Source organism: Trichomycterus rosablanca, chromosome 4 (assembly GCF_030014385.1).
Source record: "Trichomycterus rosablanca isolate fTriRos1 chromosome 4, fTriRos1.hap1, whole genome shotgun sequence".
Lineage (NCBI taxonomy): Eukaryota > Metazoa > Chordata > Actinopteri > Siluriformes > Trichomycteridae > Trichomycterus > Trichomycterus rosablanca.
In genome coordinates this window covers 55268999-55293763 of record NC_085991.1, presented here as the reverse complement: position 1 = coordinate 55293763, position 24765 = coordinate 55268999, and the positions used below count along the sequence as shown (strand labels likewise).

Genomic DNA, 24765 nt, shown 5'->3' with positions numbered 1-24765 from the left:
TAGACAGACAGATATATAGATAGATAGATAGATAGATAAACAGACATAGATAGAAAGACAGACAGACAGATAGATAGATAGATAGATAGATAGATAGATAAACAGACATAGATAGAAAGACAGACAGACAGATATATAGATAGAAAGACAGATAGATAGATAGATAGATAGATAGATAAACAGACATAGATAGAAAGACAGACAGACAGATAGATAGATAGATAGATAGATAGATAGATAGATAAACAGACATAGATAGAAAGACAGACAGACAGATATATAGATAGAAAGACAGATAGATAGATAGACAGACAGACAGACAGATATATAGATGATTTAATGATACTCTGCACTGTAGAGGGAGAACATGCAAATCCCTTCCAATCTTTCTTTGAGGTTCATTGTTTTTAAACATTTCAATCATTTTCTCACACATTTGTGGACAAACTGGATCCTCTAATCATCTTTACTCATCATGGATGTTTATTAATAAATGAAATGAAGTTGAGCAGATAAAAGATGAAATATCTCAGGTTCATCCTGTCTGACATCAAATAAACGTCAATGTAAGGAACTCTGTGTTTTTATTTTATTTGCATTTCCCATACTGTCCCAACATTTTCAGATTTGTGATTGTAATAAACATTGTCAGATTATTTACCTACGAAACATCTCGCCTGTTCTCACCTGTACTGAACTGATTGTGCTGTTGTGTTTCAGCAGCTATGAAGCTCGGCAGCGTTCCTCACCAGATCCTCTTATTGTTCATCTTCTCATTCATGGCTGGTAAGTGTAATCTCACCTACCTACATCTAGCACACCTTACATGATAGCTGCAGATGACATTACAGCTTTATGGACATATTGCCTTATGCAAAGTTTGTGCACCCCTTCAGTTATGAAGTCTACAAACTGCATCCACTTGTTTGGCTCTGAATGTTTTAAAGCTTATACTGACACTCAGTGGGCTGTTAGGGATTTGAAAGCAGAGAAAGGAACACTATTGGAATGGATTGCAAGTATCACAAACATTTGATAGCAGTCATTACTGCAGAAAGTGGAACAACCAGTAATGAAGTTTTTACATCAGTGCTGGTTCAGAATAAATCCTAGTCTGTAATAAATGGTTTGGGGTTTACCTGATTGCGTTCTCTCGCCACTCTCCTTTTATTCTTCTACCTTTTTTCCTTGTAGTGATGTCACGTTTTACACTTGTATATTAATATAAATGTATTTTGGCTGCAGGATCTAAATCAGCCGTGACTGAAGTTCGGGTGAAGTTGAATCAACCTGCTACTCTCACCTGTGAAAGGAATTGTACTGCTGTTGAATGGTCTGTGTTTGATAAACCAAACGATGTTCTGGCTCAGTGTAACCAGAAATCATGTTGGCCAAAGAGTGGATTTAACACTTCCCATGATCAGTATCTGAGGGGGGTTCAGACCTTCACCATCACTGCTGCTGATTTCAGTAAGAGGAACACGTACACATGTAGGTGTGATGGTAAAGACATTTGTGATGTTCGTCTCAGCATTGATCGTAAGTGTCCTGTTTTATTCTTCTGATTCAACAATAAATAATAAATGCTTTAAATCCACATACAGCTGAAGTTCCTCATAGTTCCTTATAGTTCCTCATAGTTCCTTATAGTTCCTCATGGTTCCTCATGATTTTTAATGGTTCCTCATGATTTTTCCCCTCAGCCCTGATTTCATTAGTTCATCTGAATCAGTTTAACAGTCAGGTGATGGATGTACATATAACAGAGCCAGTGAAGTTGATCTATAGCAGAGATTCTGCTGGTGTATCTGCTGAAGACATCTGCTGGATGGAGAACGCTGGAGAACTACAATGCAGAGACGATTATAAACACAGAGTTTCATTCCATCACACCAGTATCACACTGAGAGGAGTAAAACCAGCTGATAGTGGAGTTTACACCATCCAGGACATGAAGAATAAAGATCTTCATATATACTCCGTCACTGTAGGTAAGTGTTTATATGTGGGGGACTGTAGGGGTGAAGGTTTACAGAACTGTATTATGGGAAATCCTGTCATATGCGGCTGAAGCTTAATTTATTACACCTATTAGAAGAAGTGTCGCAATAATTTTGTCCATGTAGTGTACGTGTGATTCTCTTAATATTTACTCTTAATAAAAGATGTAAATCAGGATCACATTATTAATAAAATCTCTTTTCTGTGTGTTTGTGGTTTCCAGTGTTTCCAGTTTGGGCGATTATACTGATACTGTTGCTGGTGGTGCTGCTGGTGCTGTATGTGCTGCCGCTGATTGTTGGAGTTTGGATTCTGAGAAAGTGTGTAGACCTGAGGAAAAAGATTCTGCAGTTACTATGGTTTCCTGTAAGTAACTTTAACACAGAACACTGTTAAATATTTGTGATTTGTTGTGTCTAAACGAAGCCCCTGTTCTTTAATGGTCAGGACCACCACAGAGCAGGTATTATTTAGGTGGTGGATCATTCTCAGCACTGCATTGACACTGACATGGTGGTGGTGTGTTAGTGTGTGTTGTGCTGGTATGAGTGGATCAGACACAGCAGCGCTGCTGGAGTTTTTAAACACCGTGTCCACTCACTGTCCACTCTATTAGACACTCCTACCTAGTCGGTCCACCTTGTAGATATAAAGTCAGAGACAATCGCTCATCTACAGTCAGTAATTGTAGAACTACAAAGTGCTTCTCTGTGGTAAGTGGAGCTGTCGTAAAAAAATGAATTGAGATTAAAATTTTTAATCCAACTATTTTTATTTGGCTGTTTGTGCCACATACACATGTGTGTCTCTGTGGTAATGAACTGTATTTCAGATGAATTTGGATGTAAAGCGCATGAACTGTACACAGAACTTTACAAACACTGCTGTTAAATGGATCACAAAGTCCGGATCGGGTTTTATACGGCCCGCATCTTAAACTGCATTACTTGTCACCCACCAGCGCAGTCAATCAGAAAAAATAAATTAATAAATTATTAATTATTATTAATAAAACTACTTTTAGCGGTTTTTACTTTTTTTACGTGTTGATGAAAAGATGAATGAAATCACGTGATCTCTGTAACGAGTATCTCCATTGGCTGCTAGAGCTGTCCATCAAAACCGCGTATCTCCGCCTTCTCCCCTCAAGTACTGTTTGAGACAGAAGTGAAACTCGTTTACTGTGTGATGTTTCATCTCTACAGTTTATTCAGGTTATTCTATCATATGGTTATAAACATGATTTATATTTGTGATGTTTGTAGTTGTTTAAAAACACATTCGTATCTGATATTTATATGGACTAAGCGTTTACATGGACTGTATTAATTAACACTTTTTTTTATATAGCTACAGTCAATTACTTATAGATAATGTCTGGTAACTTGATTGTTTCTGGTATTTATAGGTATTTAATGGTAATTTAGAACAGTATTTCCCAGTCATGTTTCTGCACAACACGGTATTTAAAGGTTTTCTTAATACTGTAGATCTATGAAATAATTGTATCTGTGTTTTGGTGCTTTATTGATGCACAATATTTGACACGACCGACTACTACTCCTCACACCCTCACCGTTAAACTTAAATAATAGATAATAGATTAAACTTTAATAATAAAATCTTTTCTGTGTTTCAGGTGAAGCAGGTGAAAGATGACGTAGTAAGGAACACGGTGCTGCTGGCTGCGGCGCCGCTGTACTCTGCACTGGTGCTTTGGATGGAGTACAAAAACCTGAAGAAAAAATATCTGCAGTACAAAAACCATTCTGTAAGTAACTGAGACGAATATTTATTATAAAATACACCAAATACACCCAGGAACTGTCTGATCATCTCAACATTTATAACCTGTTAACCTGTAAAAATATATATAAGGATTTACATTTTATTATATATAATGAAACTATAATCATTTGTAATATTTATAACCCCAAATCAAAAAAGTTGGGACAGTATGGAAAATGCAAATAATATAAAAACACAGAATTTCTTAGATGTATACGGGGGTTACTAAAGGTGATTGTAATCATGGTTTGGTACAAAAGCAGCATCCAGGAAAGGCTGAGAGTCTCTTATGAGCACCCATGATCTTCCATCCCCACTCAACACTAGCTGATAGAACCACATGAGTGAGGGATTAGTTCATCAAACCTTTATCAGCTCTACAATACAGAGTTACTGCACAAATGATACTTAACACTTTACTGTGCAAAAAAGAAGCCTCATGTTAACCATGTCCAGAAGCGGCGTCCACTTCTCTGGGCTCTGAGGCATCTAGGATGGACCATCACACAGTGGAAACGTGTATTATGGTCAGATGAATCAGCATTCCAGGTCTTTTTTGGAAAAAATGGTCGCTGTGTGATCCGGACCAAAGACGAAAAGGATCCAGACTGTTAACAGCAACACGTCCAAAAGCCAGGACCTGTCATGGTATGGGGGTGTGTCAGTACCAGGGTCTGTCATGATATGGGGGTGTGTCAGTACCAGGGTCTGTCATGGTATGGGGGTGTGTCAGTACCAGGGTGTGTCATGGTATGGGGTGTCAGTACCAGGGTCTTTCATGGTATGGGGGTGTGTCAGTACCAGGGTGTATCATGGTATGGGGGTGTATCAGTACCAGGGTGTGTCATGGTATGGGGGTGTGTCAGTACCAGGGTGTATCATGGTATGGGGGTGTGTCAGTACCAGGGTGTATCATGGTATGGGGGTGTGTCAGTACCAGGGTGTGTCATAGTATGGGACGTGTCAGTACCAGGGTCTGTCATGGTATGGGGGTGTGTCAGTACCAGGGTGTATCATGGTATGGGGGTGTATCAGTACCAGGGTGTGTCATGGTATGGGGGTGTGTCAGTACCAGGGTGTATCATGGTATGGGGGTGTGTCAGTACCAGGGTGTGTCATGGTATGGGACGTGTCAGTACCAGGGTCTGTCATGGTATGGGGGCGTGTCAGTACCAGGGTGTGTCATGGTATGGGGCGTGTCAGTACCAGGGTGTGTCATGGTATGGGGGTGTGTCAGTACCAGGGTGTGTCATGGTATGGGGGTGTGTCAGTACCAGGGTCTGTCATAGTATGGGGGTGTGTCAGTACCAGGGTCTGTCATGGTATGGGGGTGTCAGTACCAGGGTCTGTCATGGTATGGGGGTGTGTCAGTACCAGGGTCTGTCATGGTATGGGGGTGTGTCAGTACCAGGGTCTGTCATGGTATGGGGGTGTGTCAGTGCCAGGGTCTGTCATGGTATGGGGGCGTGTCAGTACCAGGGTCTGTCATGGTATGAGAGTGTGTCAGTACCAGGGTGTGTCATGGTATGGGGGTGTGTCAGTACCAGTACCAGGGTGTGTCATGGTATGGGGGCGTGTCAGTACCATGGTGTATCATGGTATGGGGGTGTGTCAGTACCAGGGTGTGTCATGGTATGGGAGTGTGTCAGTACCAGGGTGTGTCATGGTATGGGGGTGTGTCAGTACCAGGGTGTGTCATGGTATGGGGGTGTGTCAGTACCAGGGTCTGTCATAATATGGGGGTGTGTCAGTACCAGGGTCTGTCATGATATGGGGGTGTGTCAGTACCAGGGTCTGTCATGGTATGGGGGTGTGTCAGTACCAGGGTGTGTCAAGGTATGGGGTGTCAGTACCAGGGTTTTTCATGGTATGGGGGTGTGTCAGTACCAGGGTCTGTCATGGTATGGGGGCGTGTCAGTACCAAGGTGTATCATGGTATGGGGGCGTGTCAGTACCAGGGTGTATCATGGTATGGGGGTGTGTCAGTACCAGGGTGTGTCATGGTATGGGACGTGTCAGTACCAGGGTCTGTCATGGTATGGGGGCGTGTCAGTACCAGGGTGTGTCATGGTATGGGGGCGTGTCAGTACCAGGGTGTATCATGGTATGGGGGTGTGTCAGTACCAGGGTCTGTCATGGTATGGGGGTGTGTCAGTACCAGGGTCTGTCATGGTATGGGGTGTCAGTACCAGGGTCTGTCATGGTATGGGGGCGTGTCAGTACCAGGGTCTGTCATGGTATGGGGGCGTGTCAGTACCAGGGTGTATCATGGTATGGGGGCGTGTCAGTACCAGGGTGTATCATGGTATGGGGGTGTGTCAGTACCAGGGTGTGTCATGGTATGGGAGTGTGTCAGTACCAGGGTGTGTCATGGTATGGGAGTGTGTCAGTACCAGGGTGTGTCATGGTATGGGAGTGTGTCAGTACCAGGGTCTGTCATGGTATGGGGGTGTGTCAGTACCAGGGTCTGTCATGGTATGGGGGTGTGTCAGTACCAGGGTCTGTCATGGTATGGGGGCGTGTCAGTACCAGGGTGTATCATGGTATGGGGGTGTGTTAGTACCAGGGTGTGTCATGGTATGGGAGTGTGTCAGTACCAGGGTGTGTCATGGTATGGGAGTGTGTCAGTACCAGGGTGTGTCATGGTATGGGAGTGTGTCAGTACCAGGGTCTGTCATGGTATGGGAGTGTGTCAGTACCAGGGTCTGTCATGGTATGGGGGTGTGTCAGTACCAGGGTCTGTCATGGTATGGGGGTGTGTCAGTACCAGGGTCTGTCATTGTATGGGGGCGTGTCAGTACCAGGGTGTATCATGGTATGGGGGTGTGTCAGTACCAGGGTTTGTCATGGTATGGGGGCGTGTCAGTACCAGGGTGTATCATGGTATGGGGGTGTGTCAGTACCAGGGTCTGTCATGGTATGGGGGTGTGTCAGTACCAGGGTCTGTCATGGTATGGGGGCGTGTCAGTACCAGGGTGTATCATGGTATGGGGGTGTGTCAGTACCAGGGTGTATCATGGTATGGGGGTGTGTCAGTACCAGGGTGTGTCATGGTATGGGAGTGTGTCAGTACCAGGGTGTGTCATGGTATGGGAGTGTGTCAGTACCAGGGTGTATCATGGTATGGGGCGTGTCAGTACCAGGGTCTGTCATGGTATGGGGGTGTGTCAGTACCAGGGTCTGTCATGGTATGGGGGTGTGTCAGTACCAGGGTCTGTCATGGTATGGGGGCGTGTCAGTACCAGGGTCTGTCATGGTATGAGGGCGTGTCAGTACCAGGGTGTATCATGGTATGGGGTGTGTCAGTACCAGGGTGTATCATGGTATGGGGGTGTATTAGTACCAGGGTCTGTCATGGTATGGGGTGTGTTAGTACCAGGGTCTGTCATGGTATGGGGGCGTGTCAGTACCAGGGTCTGTCATGGTATGGGGGCGTGTCAGTACCAGGGTGTGTCAGGGTATGGGGTGTGTCAGTACCAGGGTCTGTCATGGTATGGGGGGGTGTCAGTACCAGGGTGTTTCATGGTATGGGGTGTGTCAGTACCAGGGTCTGTCATGGTATGGGGGTGTGTCAGTACCAGGGTGTGTCATGGTATTGGGTGTGTCAGTACCAGAGTCTGTCATGGTATGGGGTGTGTCAGTACCAGGGTGTATCATGGTATGGGGTGTGTCATGATATGGGGGTGTGTCAGTACCAGGGTGTATAATGGTATGGGGGGGTGTCAGTACCTGGGTGTGTCATGGTATGTGGGTGTGTCAGTACCAGGGTGTGTCATGGTATGAGGGCGTGTCAGTACCAGGGTGTATCATGGTATGGGGGTGTGTCAGTACCAGGGTCTGTCATGGTATGGGGTGTGTCAGTACCAGGGTGTATCATGGTATGGGGTGTGTCATGATATGGGGGTGTGTCAGTACCAGGGTGTATAATGGTATGGGGGTGTGTCAGTACCTGGGTGTGTCATGGTATGTGGGTGTGTCAGTACCAGGGTGTGTCATGGTATGAGGGCGTGTCAGTACCAGGGTGTATCATGGTATGGGGGTGTGTCAGTACCAGGGTCTGTCATGGTATGGGAGTGTGTCAGTACCAGGGTGTGTCATGGTATGGGGGTGTGTCAGTACCAGGGTGTGTCATGGTATGGGAGTGTGTCAGTACCAGGGTGTGTCATGGTATGGAGTGTGTCAGTACCAGGGTGTGTCATGGTATGGGGGGTGTCAGTACCAGGGTGTGTCATGGTATGGGGGCTTGTCAGTACCAGGGTCTGTCATGGTATGGGGGTGTGTCAGTACCAGGGTGTGTCATGGTATGGGGGTGTGTCAGTGCCAGGGTGTGTCATGGTATGGGGGTGTGTCAGTACCAGGGTGTATCATGGTATGGGGGTGTGTCAGTACCAGGGTCTGTCATGGTATGGGGCGTGTCAGTACCAGGGTCTGTCATGGTATGGGGGTGTGTCAGTACCAGGGTGTGTCATGGTATGGGGGTGTGTCAGTACCAGGGTGTGTCATGGTATGGGGGTGTGTCAGTACCAGGGTGTATCATGGGATGGGGTTTGTCAGTACTAGGGTGTATCATGGTATGGGGCTGTGTCAGTACCAGGGTGTGTCATGGTATGGGGCGTGTCAGTACCAGGGTCTGTCATGGTATGGGGGGGTGTCAGTACCAGGGTGTGTCATGGTATGGTTGTGTGTCAGTACCTGGGTGTGTCATGGTATGGGGGTGTGTCAGTACCAGGGTGTATCATGGGATGGGGTATGTCAGTACCAGGGTGTGTCATGGTATGGGGGCGTGTCAGTACCAGGGTCTGTCATGGTATGGGGGTGTGTCAGTGCCAGGGTGTATCATGGTATGGGGTGGTGTCAGTACCAGGGTGTGTCATGGTATGGGGGTGTGTCAGTACCAGGGTGTATCATGGTATGGGGCTGTGTCAGTACCAGGGTGTGTCATGGTATGTGGGTGTGTCAGTACCAGGGTGTGTCATGGTATGGGGGTGTGTCAGTACCAGGGTGTATCATGGTATGGGGTGTGTCAGTACCAGGGTCTTTCATGGTATGGGGGTGTGTCAGTACCAGTGTGTGTCATGGTATGGGGGTGTGTCAGTACCAGGGTGTGTCATGGTATGGGGGTGTGTCAGTACCAGGGTGTGTCATGGTATGGGGGTGTGTCAGTATCAGGGTGTGTCATGGTATGGGGGTGTGTCAGTACCAGGGTGTATCATGGTATGGGGGTGTGTCAGTACCAGGGTGTATCATGGTATGGGGTGTGTCAGTACCAGGGTGTGTCATGGTATTGGGTGTGTCAGTACCAGAGTCTGTCATGGTATGGGGGGGTGTCAGTACCAGGGTGTGTCATGGTATGGGGGTGTGTCAGTACCAGGGTCTGTCATGGTATGGGGTGTGTCAGTACCAGGGTGTATCATGGTATGGGGTGTGTCAGTACCAGGGTGTGTCATGGTATGTGGGTGTGTCAGTACCAGGGTGTGTCATGGTATGGGGGTGTGTCAGTACCAGGGTGTATCATGGTATGGGGGGGTGTCAGTACCAGGGTGTGTCATGGTATGTGGGTGTGTCAGTACCAGGGTGTGTCATGGTATGAGGGCGTGTCAGTACCAGGGTGTATCATGGTATGGGGCGTGTCAGTACCAGGGTCTGTCATGGTATGGGGGTGTGTCAGTACCAGGGTGTATCATGGTATGGGGGTGTGTCAGTACCAGGGTGTATCATGGTATGGGGGCGTGTCAGTACCAGGGTGTATCATGGGATGGGGTATGTCAGTACCAGAGTGTGTCATGGTATGGGGGTGTGTCAGTACCAGGGTGTATCATGGTATGGGGGTGTGTCAGTACCAGGGTGTATCATGGTATGGGGGCGTGTCAGTACCAGGGTGTATCATGGGATGGGGTATGTCAGTACCAGGGTGTGTCATGGTATGGGGGTGTGTCAGTACCAGGGTGTATCATGGGATGGGGTATGTCAGTACCAGGGTGTGTCATGGTATGGGGGTGTGTCAGTACCAGGGTCTGTCATGGTATGGGGGTGTGTCAGTACCAGGGTGTGTCATGGTATGGGGGTGTGTCAGTACCAGGGTGTATCATGGTATGGGGGTGTGTCAGTACCAGGGTCTGTCATGGTATGGGGTGTGTCAGTACCAGGGTGTGTCATGGTATGGGGGTGTGTCAGTACCAGGGTCTGTCATGGTATGGGGGCGTGTCAGTACCAGGGTCTGTCATGGTATGAGGGCGTGTCAGTACCAGGGTGTGTCATGGTAAAAGTCATTTACACTCTGTGATGCAGCATTAATACAGAAAAGTACGTTGAGATCTTAGAGGAACATGTGCTGCCTTCAAGACGTCTTTTCCAGGGACGTCCAGCATTTTTCAACAAGACGATGCAAATCTACCTGCTGCACATGTTTAGAACGAGACAAAATAAAAGCTGAAACACTAAATCACTTGGTCTCCTCGGTGCGAAAACCTTGTTTAAGTGGTGAATAGGAGCGGCGACGTTACAAAGTGGTAAATGCTTTACTGTCCCAATTTTTCTTTATTTGGGGTTGTATTATATCCAGTTACAAAACCAACCCTGTTTTACACGTTCACACCAAGAGTGTCTATAACTGACTGTATTGTATCTGTTCTGGAGTTTGTTGTTGGTTTAATGACTCCTGATTTTGATGTTGTGTTTAACAGGAAGGTTTTGATGTGTATTTTAAATTACAAGAGAACAATGAAGACGGAATAAGTGACATAAAATCAGACGAGCAGAAACAGCAGGTCCTGTTTTATCTGCTGGTTGATTTAAATGACTATGTGGACCAGTTCAGATCTGCAGAGGAGTCCGGTGAGAGCTATACGGAGGCGTGGAAGAACATTGAGCATGTAAACGGACTCCTACAGGTCCTAAATAACACATCACTGAGCCAGGAGAACCACACCGTATAAAGCCTGATGAGACTGATTCATCATTCTAATGAGCTGCACTGAAGCTGAACGTGTTTCTGGTTGTTGTTGGTTGTTTTTGGTTTTACTCAGAACTGTTAGAAGTGATGATGTGGGAGTAGAACCTGTTGTAGGGAATGTATTGTGTATGGTGTTTCTTCACATCTGTGTGAAATAACCATCAAACCCAGTCTAACATACAGCACATGTATCTGTGTTTAACTGGATTTACTTCACGTGTGCTGGTTCTGCAGCTCCAGGTTCTGAATCCACAAAAATCTTCAACCAGATAAAGAGTAACGTGTCTGAATGTACTAACAGTTCCACACAGGAACACTCAACCTGTCTGTTATTACTGGTTATAAGTGTCTCTGTACTGGTTATAAGTGTCTCTGTACTGGTTATAAGAGCTCTGTACAGGTTACAAGTTCAAATTCATCACTCAGTGTTTTAGTACAACAAGCCATGTTAAGCTTTATTTTTCACGTTAAACGTTGTTCGTTCTGTCCGGGTCATGTTTACCGCGTTATATCACACAGTTCATCTCTTTAAAAATATCAGCAGCAAACTGGATCAGAATGTAATCAGGTGACTTTAAATGATGAAAGTGGTTTATATTCTATGTAATGTTATAATGTCTCATGTGAAAACGTCCATTCCAAACCTCGACACTGTGACACGCCCACAGACGACGTAACGGTTCACGCTGAAAAACCCAGTACTCTGTGGTGCCAGATTAGAACCCTAGTTCTCTGTCTGGAACCTATTTCTTCCGGTGGAAACACACGGAACCGGTTCAAAATCAAGTTCGGATCCGGGCCGGTGGAAAAGGGGTAACAGTGACGTGGCTCCTGGTGATTGGTGGAGTGCAGAGCCGTAGATAGAGAGAGTTGCGACACTCCTTGATCTCGCCGCTACGCGGTCACGTGGTTCATGTAACCCTCCAATAGTTCCAAACAAACCCGGCGCTGTCATGTTCTCATATGGAACGGCAGCAGTGAATGAAATATTAAACACTAAATAATAAACATTTGTACAATTTCTGGGTATTTTCACCTGCATTTACATTTACTGCATCTGCTTTAATGTCAATTTGGTATATAAAGTGTAAGATTGATGTTAATAATGACTAATAACACACAGTACATTATATTAGCATACATTACATAATGTCATATCATTAAGTAGTAGAGACGATATACAGTACAGAGATTAAAGTTTATGTTTTGTTTTTTGCATAAACTCTCCCTTCACTTTCCTGAGGATTCATAATAATAATAATAATCATTTTGGTTAAACACTAAGCCATGTGGCTGTATTCATAAGGTTTACCTGCACTGAATGAACAGATTGATAAACACACTACCGTACCAATACCTTTAACATTATAGTGCAGGTACATGACATAGCTTCATTCATCTCTTATTTCATGAGTGATTAATCATTCATTCCTACATGTAACACATGAATGAATTCATTATGAATATGCACAAGTTCATTTTGTCTAATGTAAGTGGTGGACAAGGTGCACAAACCATGTAGTCGAGTTAAAGTAGAGATATCCAAGGTAAAATATTACTCCAGTAAAAGTAGTAGTAAAAGTAAAAATACTCTTTACCTCCACTAAAGTACTAAACTAAATTTACCTTCAAATGTACTTAAGTATGAAAGTAAAAGTAGCATGATTTATTATGGCTCTAATGTTTTATGATCATTTCTGTAACAAAACTCTTGATTAATCACCTCATTTTAGGTGAAAAGACTCGAGTGTCATTAATTAAGCTTAACTGACTGAGCTAAATTGGGTTATACCTATTAATTAAGATAAACATGTAACATTTAGTGCTGAGCAAATTCTAAACAATAACAGTATTAAGTATATTAATGACATCAAATTCATTATTTATTTTAAAACAAAGCAACATACAACTGAAAATGCTTGATAAGTAGTGGAAATGAATGGGGCTCTATGGGATGTTTGGAACTTTTGAGCAGCCCACGATGCGGAAGCTGCACAGAAAAATGTCCCGTCCCCGTTACAACGGTTCCCTATGGGAGAGTCGTCACTCTGTTCTCTACACCGCTCTGGTGTGGAGTGGAAAAAGCCGCCACTATAAAGACTCTTTGTTTCGGCTGAGCGGGAGTCATCTTTTTCTCTCCTGCGCCGCTAGACATAAAGACGTTTATGCTTGTGATTCACTTCCTTGGCGTTTTTTATATATATTTTTTTTCTGGAGGCGGGGCGGGAGTAATGCGGTTCACTATGTCTGGCGTACAAAGGAAACACCTAGTAACTGTGATCCAGACCAAATTGAGTCATTCCAGATTTTCTATACACAGCTGGGATTAGTGCTACAATCCTAATACATTTAACACACGTGTCTATCACTGTTTTAAATACAAATATCTACCTGGTGAGAAATGTGTTTTTTATTATCTAAATAAACAATAAATACAGATAATAATAGAAGAATTCATCTAAATGAATGTTGATCAGATGAGGGACAGAGTGGTGACCCCACACCTTCACTGTTATCGGATGATCCCACGTTCAGGAGACTTAACCACTGCAGAGCGATACTGATAGATTCTTTATTGATCCTTTGCAGGAAATTTCTTTGTTATAGCAGCTCACATCAGACAACAACAACTTCTTGTATACATACAACATTCACTTACAGAAATGTTTACAGCTGTAAAGCTACACAAACAAAAGAAAGGGAAATAAATCACAAACGAACTATTGCCGAAGCCTAAAGTGGAACCAGGGAGAAGAAGGTCACTCCACTTCATGAACATGATTACCAGGAAACTCCAGAAACAAAGAAACAGATTAGAGAGGAAACGAAAGTTCAACAGTGACTGGAAAAAACTCCCTAAATTCTACTACAATGAAACAACAGAGACCTCCGTTCTACTTTGGGTGGTTTCCTTTAAGCTCATCATAAACTTTATTGATTATAATTAATCACCACATTAGTTTAAGATTCGTCCACATTTACATCAAAAGCTTCAGGGTAAACTGGATGTGCCTAACAGTGATTTATATAAAGAGCACCAGAGAAGAACATCAAGGTAAAAGCATTCCACAACTGCACAAAATCAAGTCCAACTCAGAAAGGCTCGAAAATAAAACGAGGTTTTTGGAGTGACTGTGTTTTGGATCTTTAACAGATGCTTCATGCTGAAAAGCTTTTAATGTGTCTTAATCATTTTGTAAAGAAGAGTGGAGCTCATTTCCTCCACAGTGATGAAAAGATTTCCAGTGATCAGAAGCATCAGAGGTAACACAACCAGTCACCGTGTTTATAGAGAATTGTTACTTCTTTCCTTTAATAAATTAATTAATTACTTAAAACTGTACTATGTTTTTACTCTGTAAAACTCTCTTTGTAAAGAAAAGTGCGTCAAACTTAGCAAATTTAGTTTAAATAATTACAAATTGTGGAAAGGAAATGCAGAAATATAAGACATCAGACATGAATGTCATGTATTGGGATAAATAAAGCTCTATTTTCTGTTTCTATCTACCTAAAGCTAAAATGCATTACAGTTTATCTCACTTACTGAATGTTAACTACAGTTTGCTTCATGATAGGATTCTCTTTTGGCTGTTCCCGTTTGGGGTTCCCACAGTGGATCATCTGTGTCCATCCCTTTTTTGTCCTGAGCATCCTCCTCTGTTACCCCAACCACCTGCATGTCCTCCATCACTGTGATGTTATTCACGATAACACACTCCCTCTCGTGTTCTATTGCTTAAACATAAACTGTATACATGCATATATTTACAGTGTATCACAAAAGTGAGTACACCCCTCACATTTCTGCAAATATTTTATTATATCTTTTCATGGGACAACACTATAGAAATAAAACTTGGATATAACTTAGAGTAGTCAGTGTACAGCTTGTATAGCAGTGTAGATTTACTGTCTTCTGAAAATAACTCAACACACAGCCATTAATGTCTAAATGGCTGCAACATAAGTGAGTACACCCCACAGTGAACATGTCCAAATTGTGCCCAAAGTGTCAATATTTTGTGTGACCACCATTATTATCCAGCACTGCCTTAACCCTCCTGGGCATGGAATTCACCAGAGCTGCACAGGTTGCTACTGGAATCCTCTTCCACTGCTCCATGATGACATCACGGAGCTGGTGGATGTTAGACACCTTGAACTACTCCACCTTCCACTTGAGGATGCGCCACAGGTGCTCAATTGGGTTTAGTCCATCACCTTTACCTTCAGCTTCCTCAGCAAGGCAGTTGTCATCTTGGAGGTTGTGTTTGGGGTCGTTATCCTGTTGGAAAACTGCCATGAGGCCCAGTTTTCGAAGGGAGGGGATCATGCTCTGTTTCAGAATGTCACAGTACATGTTGGAATTCATGTTTCCCTCAATGAACTGCAGCTCCCCAGTGCCAGCAACACTCATGCAGCCCAAGACCATGATGCTACCACAACCATGCTTGACTGTAGGCAAGATACAGTTGTCTTGGTACTTCTCACCAGGGCGCCGCCACACATGCTGGACACCATCTGAGCCAAACAAGTTTATCTTGGTCTCGTCAGACCACAGGGCATTCCAGTAATCCATGTTCTTGGACTGCTTGTTTTCAGCAAACTGTTTGCGGGCTTTCTTGTGCGTCAGCTTCCTTCTGGGATGACGACCATGCAGACCGAGTCGATGCAGTGTGCGGCGTATGGTCTGAGCACTGACAGGCTGACCTCCCACGTCTTCAACCTCTGCAGCAATGCTGGCAGCACTCATGTGTCTATTTTTTAAAGCCGACCTCTGGATATGACGCCGAACACGTGGACTCGACTTCTTTGGTCGACCCTGGCGAAGCCTGTTCCGAGTGGAACCTGTCCTGGAAAACCGCTGTATGACCTTGGCCACCATGCTGTAGCTCAGTTTCAGGGTGTTAGCAATCTTCTTATAGCCCAGGCCATCTTTGTGGAGAGCAACAATTCTATTTCTCACATCCTCAGAGAGTTCTTTGCCATGAGGTGCCATGTTGAATATCCAGTGGCCAGTATGAGAGAATTGTACCCAAAACACCAAATTTAACAGCCCTGCTCCCCATTTACACCTGGGACCTTGACACATGACACCAGGGAGGGACAACGACACATTTGGGCACAATTTGGACATGTTCACTGTGGGGTGTACTCACTTATGTTGCAGCTATTTAGACATTAATGGCTGTGTGTTGAGTTATTTTCAGAAGACAGTAAATCTACACTGCTATACAAGCTGTACACTGACTACTCTAAGTTATATCCAAGTTTCATGTCTATAGTGTTGTCCCATGAAAAGATATAATGAAATATTTGCAGAAATGTGAGGGGTGTACTCACTTTTGTGATACACTGTACATATACACATACATACAGGTATGTCTACATATACACACATATATATATATATATATATATATATATATGTATATATACATGTAAATTAGATGCAAGTTGTGTAAATTTAGTCCTGAATGCTATTTCCGTTGAGGACTCGAACAGCTTGTGAGAAAAAGCTTCTTCTCATCCTCTCCGTTTTGGCCTTCAGGGCACGAAAACGCTTCCCAGACCATAACAAAGAAAACAGTCCATTACCTTTACTATCCTCCTGGCCCTTGTCCAGCACCGTTTGGGGAGATGGGCGCTGATGTCCTGTGAAAGCCTTCATGACCTTGTTACCTGCTCGCTCTCCCTTTTAGTTATGCTGTAATAATTAGGGCTGCCGGAGTCTAAAACTCTCTGTAAAACTGTTTTACTCAACTAGCATTGTACATTATTAACTACATTCTTTGTTGTTTTACTCCAAAGGCATTCTGATGGAAACCTGTTTACCCGCTGAGGTTAAGGATTAAAGTCGAGACCGCCGTGACAACTATGCTGCTCCTGCCGGATGTGACGGGTCTGGAGTAATTGCACCAAGAATGACAAGAAATCACTACAGACTTTATTGAAGACTAGAGCGAAGAACAACTCTATTATTATTTATCTATTTATCTATTTATTACCAGTTATAACTTTTAGATTATTTAATTCTGTGTTTGTATGCTCTGTGTAAATCGTGTATTTATTTAAAGTTTCCTCCAGGCCACCCAAGAAGGATGGAGGGCCCTGCTGAGTCTGGTTCCTCTCAAGGTTTCTTCCTGTAATTTTCAGGGAGTTTTTCCTTGCCACAGTCGCCCTCGGCTTGCTCAACAGGGGTTTTTTGTATCTGTTGGTCCTAGATTTTGTAAAGTTGCTTTGAGACAATGTCTATTGTAAAAAGCGCTATATAAATAAAGTTGACTTGACTTGACTTGACGTTTCCTGTATATGGACTGCAGGTCAGGAAGCTCAGTCCGGATTATGCGCTCAGCTGAACGCACCACCCTCTGTAGAGCCGCCTATCCTGCTTGGTGCTGTTTCAGAACCAGGTTGTGATGTTTCCCGTTATGATGAATTCAGTGGTGCAGGTGTAGAAGTTACGAAGCACCTTGGATGGTAGTTTGAAGTCCCTCAAGCGTCTGAGGTGATAAAGACGCTGACGGGCCTTCTTTTCCAGAGTGGTAGTGTGGCAGGACCATGACAGGTCCTTAGAGATGTGAACTCCAAGGTACTTGAAATTGTCTACTCTTTCCACTGCAGTGCCACTGATCATAACGGGGTGGTAGTTCCTCTCCTGCTTTATGCTGCAGTCCACTATCAGCTGCTTTGTCTTGCTGATGTTAAGGAGCAGATTGTTGTCCTGGCACCAGTCCTCCAGGTGTTTAATCTCCTCTAGGTAGGCCCTCTCATCGTTGTTAGAGATCAGGCCCACCACAACAGTGTCGTCAGCAAACTTGACAATGGTGGTAGAGCTGGAAGTGGCCACACAGTCATATGTGTACAGTGAGTACAGCAGGGGGCTCAGGACACAGCCCTGGGGGGCACCAGTGCTAAGTGTGAGGGTGGGTGAGACGTGTTTGCCTACCCGTACTGCCTGTGGTCTGTCCGTCAAGAAGTTAGAGATCCAGTGACACAAGGATGGATGAAGTCCCAGGTTCTCCAACTTGATGGTTAGTGTAGAGGGGATAATCATGTTAAATGCTGAGCTGTAGTCAACAAACAGCATTTTAACATAATTACCCCTCCCAGCGTCCAGGTGTGATAATGTGGTGTGAAGGAGGTAGGTGATGGCAGGTATTTGGAACATTGGAATCACAAACTTGATGTTAAAAGGTTTTATGTGAGTCAGATTTCGTTCTGAATAATTGTACAACAACGGACATAATTTATTGGCTCAAATATTTAAAAACATGCGGTTTTGGGCCATGAAGTAGCACAAAGTACACGGCATTAGCAAATAGTGAAAGGCCTTGTTTCAATCCACACACAATAACCCTACACTGTGTGCTCAAAACACTATAGCTTTACCATTGGTTCAAATCTAATGTAGTACACTATGTAGTGTACATGACGGTAACTGGAACATTAGAATGTTCTCATGTGGGACAGGCAGCAGTGCATGAAATATTAAACCATAAATAATAAACATTTGTACAATTTCTGGGTGTTTTCACCTGCATTTACATTTACTGCATCTGCTTTAATGTCAGTTTGGTATATAAAGTGGAAGATTGATGTTTATAATGACTAATAACACTATTAGCATACATTACATAATGCCATATCATTAAGTAGTGAAGACGATATACAGTACAGAGATTAAAGAGTTTTTTTTGTTTTGTTTTTTTGCATAAACTCTCCCTTCACTTTCCTGAGGATTCATAATAATAATAATAATCATTTTGGCTAAACACTAAGTCATGTGGCTGTATTCATAAGGTTTACCTGCACTGAATGAACAGATTGATAAACACACTACCGTACCTTTAACATTATAGTGCAGGTACATGAAATAGCTTCATTCATCTCTTATTTCATGAGTGATTAATCATTGATTCCTACATGTAACACATGAATGAATTCATTATGAATATGCACAAGTTCATTTTGTCTAATGTAAGTGGTGGACAAGGTACAAAAACCATGTAGCTGAGTTAAAGTAGAGAAATCCAAGGTAACATATTACTCCAGTAAAAGTAGTAGTAAAAGTAAAAATACTCTTTACCTTCACTTGAGTAAAAGTACTAAAGTATTTACCTTCAAATGTACTTAAGTATGAAAGTAAAAGTAGCATGATTTATTATGGCTCTAATGTTTTATGATCATTTCTGTAACAAGACTCTTGATTAATCACCTCATTTTAGGTGAAAAGACTCTAGTGGCATTAATTTAGCTTACAGTGGTGCTTGAAAGTTTGTGAACCCTTTAGAATTTTCTAGATTTCTGCATAAATGACCTAAAACATCATCAGATTTTCACACAAGTCCTACAAGTAGATAAAGAGAACCCAGTTAAACAAATGAGACAAAAATATTGTACTTGGTCATTTATTTATTGAGGAAAATGATCCAATATTACATATTTGTGAGTGGAAAAAGTATGTGAACCTCTAGGATTAGCTGTTAATTTGAAGGTGAAATTAGAGTCAGGTGTTTTCACCTGATCATGGGACGACAATCATGTGTGAGTGGCACCCTGTTTTATTTAAAGAACAGGGATCTATCAAAGTCTGCTCTTCACAACACATGTTTGTGGTAGTGTATCATGGCACGAACAAAGGAGATTTCTGAGGACCTCAGAAAAAGAGTTGTTGATGCTCATCAGGCTGGAAAAGGTTACAAAACCATCTCTAAAGAGTTTGGACTCCACCAATCCACAGTCAGACAGATTGTGTACAAATGGAGGAAATTCAAGACCATTGTTACCCTCCTCAGGAGTGGTCGACCATCAAAGATCACTCCAAGAGCAAGGCGTGTAATAGTCGGCGAGGTCACAAAGGACCCCAGGGTAACTTCTAAGCAACTGAAGGCCTCTCTCACATTGGCTAATGTTAATGTTCATGAGTCCACCATCAGGAGAACGCTGAACAACAATGGTGTGCATGGCAGGGTTGCAAGGAGAAAGCCACTGCTCTCCAAAAAGAACATTGCTGCTCGTCTGCAGTTTGCTACAGATCACGTGGACGAGACAGAAGGCTACTGGAAGAATGTTTTGTGGACGGATGAGACCAAAATAGAACTTTTTGGTTTAAATGAAAAGCGTTATGTTTGGAGAAAGGAAAACACTGCATTCCAGCATAAGAACCTTATCCCATCTGTGAAACATGGTGGTGGTAGTATCATGGTTTGGGCCTGTTTTGCTGCATCTGGGCCAGGACGGCTTGCCATCATTGATGGAACAATGAATTCTGAATTATATCAGAGAATTCTAAAGGAAAATGTCAGGACATCTGTCCATGAACTGAATCTCAAGAGAAGGTGGGTCATGCAGCAAGACAACGACCCTAAGCACACAAGTCGTTCTACAAAGAACGGTTAAAGAAGAATAAAGTTCATGTTTTGGAATGGCCAAGTCAAAGTCCTGATGTTAATCCAATGGAAATGTTGTGGAAGGACCTGAAGCGAGCAGTTAATGTGAGGAAACCCACCAACATCCCAGAGTTGAAGCTGTTCTGTACGGAGGAATGGGCTAAAATTCCTCCAGGCATGATGCAGGACTGATCAACAGTTACCGGAAAAGTTTAGTTGCAGTTATTGCTGCAAAAGGGGGTCACACCAGATACTGAAAGCAAAGGTTCACATACTTTTGCCACTCACAAATATGTAATATTGGATCATTTTCCTCAATAAATAAATGACCAAGTATAATATTTTTGTCTCATTTGTTTAACTGGGTTCTCTTTATCTACTTTTAGGACTCGTGTGAAAATCTGATGATGTTTTAGGTCAAATTTATGCAGAAATCTAGAAAATTCTAAAGGGTTCACAAACTTTCAAGCACCACTGTAACTGACTGAGCTAAATTGGGTTATACCTATTAATTAAGATAAACATGTAACATTTAGTGCTGAGCAAATGCTAAACAATAACAGTATTAAGTATATTAATGACATCAAATTCATTATTTTTTTTAAACAAAGCAACATACAGCTAAAAATGCTTGATAAGTGGTGGAAATGAATGGAGCTCTATGGGATGTTTGGAACCTTTCAGAGCTCCACAACCCGGAAGCTGCACAAAAAAATGTCCCGCCCCCGTTACAACGGTTCCCTATAGACCACTGAAGTCGTGTCGTCATTTTGTAGTCCACGCCATGTTGTTATGCCCATATTTGGTAACCTGGGTCTAAGAGAAATTTTGAATAGGAAAAATGAACGGAGATTTCGCAAATTGCCTCTCTCGCATCCTGTAGTCATAAAAAATGTTCCAGAGCTGTTATGTTTTGTTTTATGGAGATTCTTCTGTCTATTATCACTGGATCCTCTGAATTATGAAGTTATTACAGAGTCAAAATATGAATAGTGCTGCATGTAAGCTAATGCTACTGCGCACTGAATTAACGTCACTAAACTGGAAGCCTCTTAATTTTTTCTTTATTTTCTTTTATAAGCCTCTTAAATAACCACACGAAGCAGCACGATTCACCAGAGTAACAGTGCCGTGATATTCACAAGTTTTGGTTGATATTTTTAGTAGCTAGCTACATTAAAGTAGAAAGCGAGGACGGTCGGGTGTTACGCCTTTGTTTGTACTCAACAAAAACGGGCCGCTCGTTCCGTCGATTTGATTGGTGTAGTTCAGTGACGTCTAATTAATGCGCAGTAGCGTTAGCTTTCGTGTAGCATTATTAGTATTACGATCCTTTAACGACCTCGTAATTCAGAGGATCCGGTGATGTACAGGAGAAAAATGTACACAGGACAAAACGTAGAACGTTCTGAACATGTTTATTTAGCACAGGATGCGTTAGAGTCGATTTTTTGAAAACCCCGTTCATTTTTCCGATAGGAAATCTGACTTGGACCCGGGTCTCCAAATATGGGCATAACGAGGACTACAGAATGACGCACGACTTCAGTGGTCTATGGGAGTGTCGCCACTCTGTTCTCTCTACTGCTCTGCCCACTGGGATTTAAGTGACAGCTGTGGGTCTGCCGGTTGGAGACTATTTTCTCAAAACTCTGTCATTTGAATCTGTTCATTTGATTAGACTCTGCATGAAGGCTATCTGTGAGGTCCTGCACAGTGATGACCCAGAGGCTAAAGAACCTTTTTTGTTTGTTTTTGAGCACGGGGAGGATATGGAGCTGTTTTTGCAAGCCTGTCATGATGAGCAGGGACTCCGGATCAATACAATGTTTACACACTGCCCCTCACGCAGTGCCCCTCACCAAAAAAATAATATAATAAATTAATGTAAATGAATCCCTTGTCAGTCATTCTTTCAGCTTTGAATTTACATAGTTTTACCAGTACGTCTATTGTTAAATTATGATATTTTGTTACAAAATACTTCAATGTTATGTTATACAGTACAATAAACAAGGTAAACATTTTTAATTGAGACCACATAAGGTGTGTCCTACAAGGGGGAAAATGTCTGCATACATATACAGTGTATCACAAAAGTGAGTACACCCCTCACATTTCTGCAGATATTTAAGTATATCTTTTCATGGGACAACACTGACAAAATGACACTTTGACACAATGAAAAGTAGTCTGTGTGCAGCTTATATAACAGTGTAAATTTATTCTTCCCTCAAAATAACTCAATATACAGCCATTAATGTCTAAACCACCGGCAACAAAAGTGAGTACACCCCCAAGAGACTACACCCCTAAATGTCCAAATTGAGCACTGCTTGTCATTTTCCCTCCAAAATGTCATGTGATTTGTTAGTGTTACTAGGTCTCAGGTGTGCATAGGGAGCAGGTGTGTTCAATTTAGTAGTACAGCTCTCACACTCTCTCATACTGGTCACTGAAAGTTCCAACATGGCACCTCATGGCAAAGAACTCTCTGAGGATCTTAAAAGACGAATTGTTGCGCTATATGAAGATGGCCAAGGCTACAAGAAGATTGCCAACACCCTGAAACTGAGCTGCAGCACAGTGGCCAAGATCATCCAGCATTTTAAAGAAGCAGGGTCCACTCAGAAAAGACCTCGCGTTGGTCGTCCAAAGAAGCTGAGTGCACGTGCTCAGCGTCACATCCAACTGCTGTCTTTGAAAGATAGGCGCAGGAGTGCTGTCAGCATTGCTGCAGAGATTGAAAAGGTGGGGGGTCAGCCTGTCAGTGCTCAGACCATACGCCGCACACTACATCAAATTGGTCTGCATGGCTGTCACCCCAGAAGGAAGCCTCTTCTGAAGTCTCTACACAGGAAAGCCCGCAAACAGTTTGCTGAAGACATGTCAACAAAGGACATGGATTACTGGAACCATGTCCTATGGTCTGATGAGACCAAGATTAATTTGTTTGGTTCAGATGGTCTCAAGCATGTGTGGCGGCAATCAGGTGAGGAGTACAAAGATAAGTGTGTCATGCCTACAGTCAAGCATGGTGGTGGGAATGCCATGGTCTGGGGCTGCATGAGTGCAGCAGGTGTTGGGGAGTTACATTTCATTGAGGGACACATGAACTCCAATATGTACTGTGAAATACTGAAGCAGAGCATGATCCCTCCCTCCGGAAACTGGGTCGCAGGGCAGTGTTCCAGCATGATAATGACCCCAAACACACCTCTAAGACGACCACTGCTTTATTGAAGAGGCTGAGGGTAAAGGTGATGGACTGGCCAAGCATGTCTCCAGACCTAAACCCAATAGAACATCTTTGGGGCATCCTCAAGCGGAAGGTGGAGGAGCGCAAAGTCTCGAATATCCGCCAGCTCCGTGATGTCGTCATGGAGGAGTGGAAAAGCATTCCAGTGGCAACCTGTGAAGCTCTGGTAAACTCCATGCCCAGGAGAGTTAAGGCAGTTCTGGGAAATAATGGTGGCCACACAAAATATTGACACTTCAGGAACTTTCACTAAGGGGTGTACTCACTTTTGTTGCCGGTGGTTTAGACATTAATGGCTGTATATTGAGTTATTTTGAGGGAAGAATAAATTTACACTGTTATATAAGCTGCACACAGACTACTTTTCATTGTGTCAAAGTGTCATTTTGTCAGTGTTGTCCCATGAAAAGATATACTTAAATATCTGCAGAAATGTGAGGGGTGTACTCACTTTTGTGATACACTGTATATAGGCTACTACTCCCTTTCTATTAAAAGATCTGAAAGTTAATATGGGTGGTGAGGAACCCATGGGAATTGCCTGCAAATATGTGGAAGTGTAACAGTGTACACTTGTTTTTCTAATGAAAGCACACTGGACTCACTATTTAATATCAAGTAGAGATATAATAATCTATTATTTATACAAAAGTTATATAAAAATTTAACACACTGCAATTAACTTATATCTGAAATGAACTATATGAAAGCATAATCATCAAAACTCTAGTCCAACTTAATTATTTGGGTTTTAGATTTACAAGGAGGGGGTTATAATGTTATGCCTGATTGGTGTATGCTATTATTAATATTGTTTAGTAATACCTCTTATCCAAAATCAGAATTTAAATGCATTTTATTTAACTTGTACCTATAATATAATTTATTTAACTTGTACCTGACAGTGATATTTGAACAATAACAGGTAACACATACTATCTTAATTATGTTTCTGATGTCAAAGTTGCATATTAAATAGTGGGTTAAGACGGGAAAATCATCTAATACTGCTCCTTTAGGACCCTGGCTTGCAAAGACGTTCTTTCGCTGATATCCACCCACTTGCTGTATAAGCCCCTCCCACTTTAGGTATAAGCCACTCCCACTTGCTGTATAAGCCCCTCCCACTTGCAGTTCTCCGGTCTGCAGAGATACGTACTAGTGATGGGAATTTCGGCTCTTTTTAGAGAGCCGGTTCTTTTGGCTCGGCTCACTAAAAAGAGCCGGCTCTTTCGGCTCCCAAGTGGCTCCTTAGAAATTAATTTATTACCAAATTACATGTAAAATTAATTACTAATGTAAAAAAAAACATTGTATCAAATGTTTATTATTTAAATGGCTTTATTTATATACCCAACATGGAACAGTGC

The 24765-nt window shown here is 42.9% G+C and overlaps 1 protein-coding gene across 1 annotated transcript; it reads left to right on the top strand.

The window, feature by feature from the left end:
* The first annotated feature begins 1488 nt into the window (after nucleotides 1-1488).
* On the top strand, nucleotides 1489-11914 carry LOC134311799 (uncharacterized). The gene is made up of 5 exons (XM_062993474.1): nucleotides 1489-1539; nucleotides 1704-1991; nucleotides 2225-2367; nucleotides 3641-3772; nucleotides 10473-11914. Exons 2-5 carry the CDS (start codon nucleotides 1748-1750, stop codon nucleotides 10722-10724), a joined length of 771 nt encoding a protein of 256 aa, XP_062849544.1. The 5' UTR covers nucleotides 1489-1539; nucleotides 1704-1747; the 3' UTR covers nucleotides 10725-11914.
* The last annotated feature ends 12851 nt before the right edge of the window (nucleotides 11915-24765 follow it).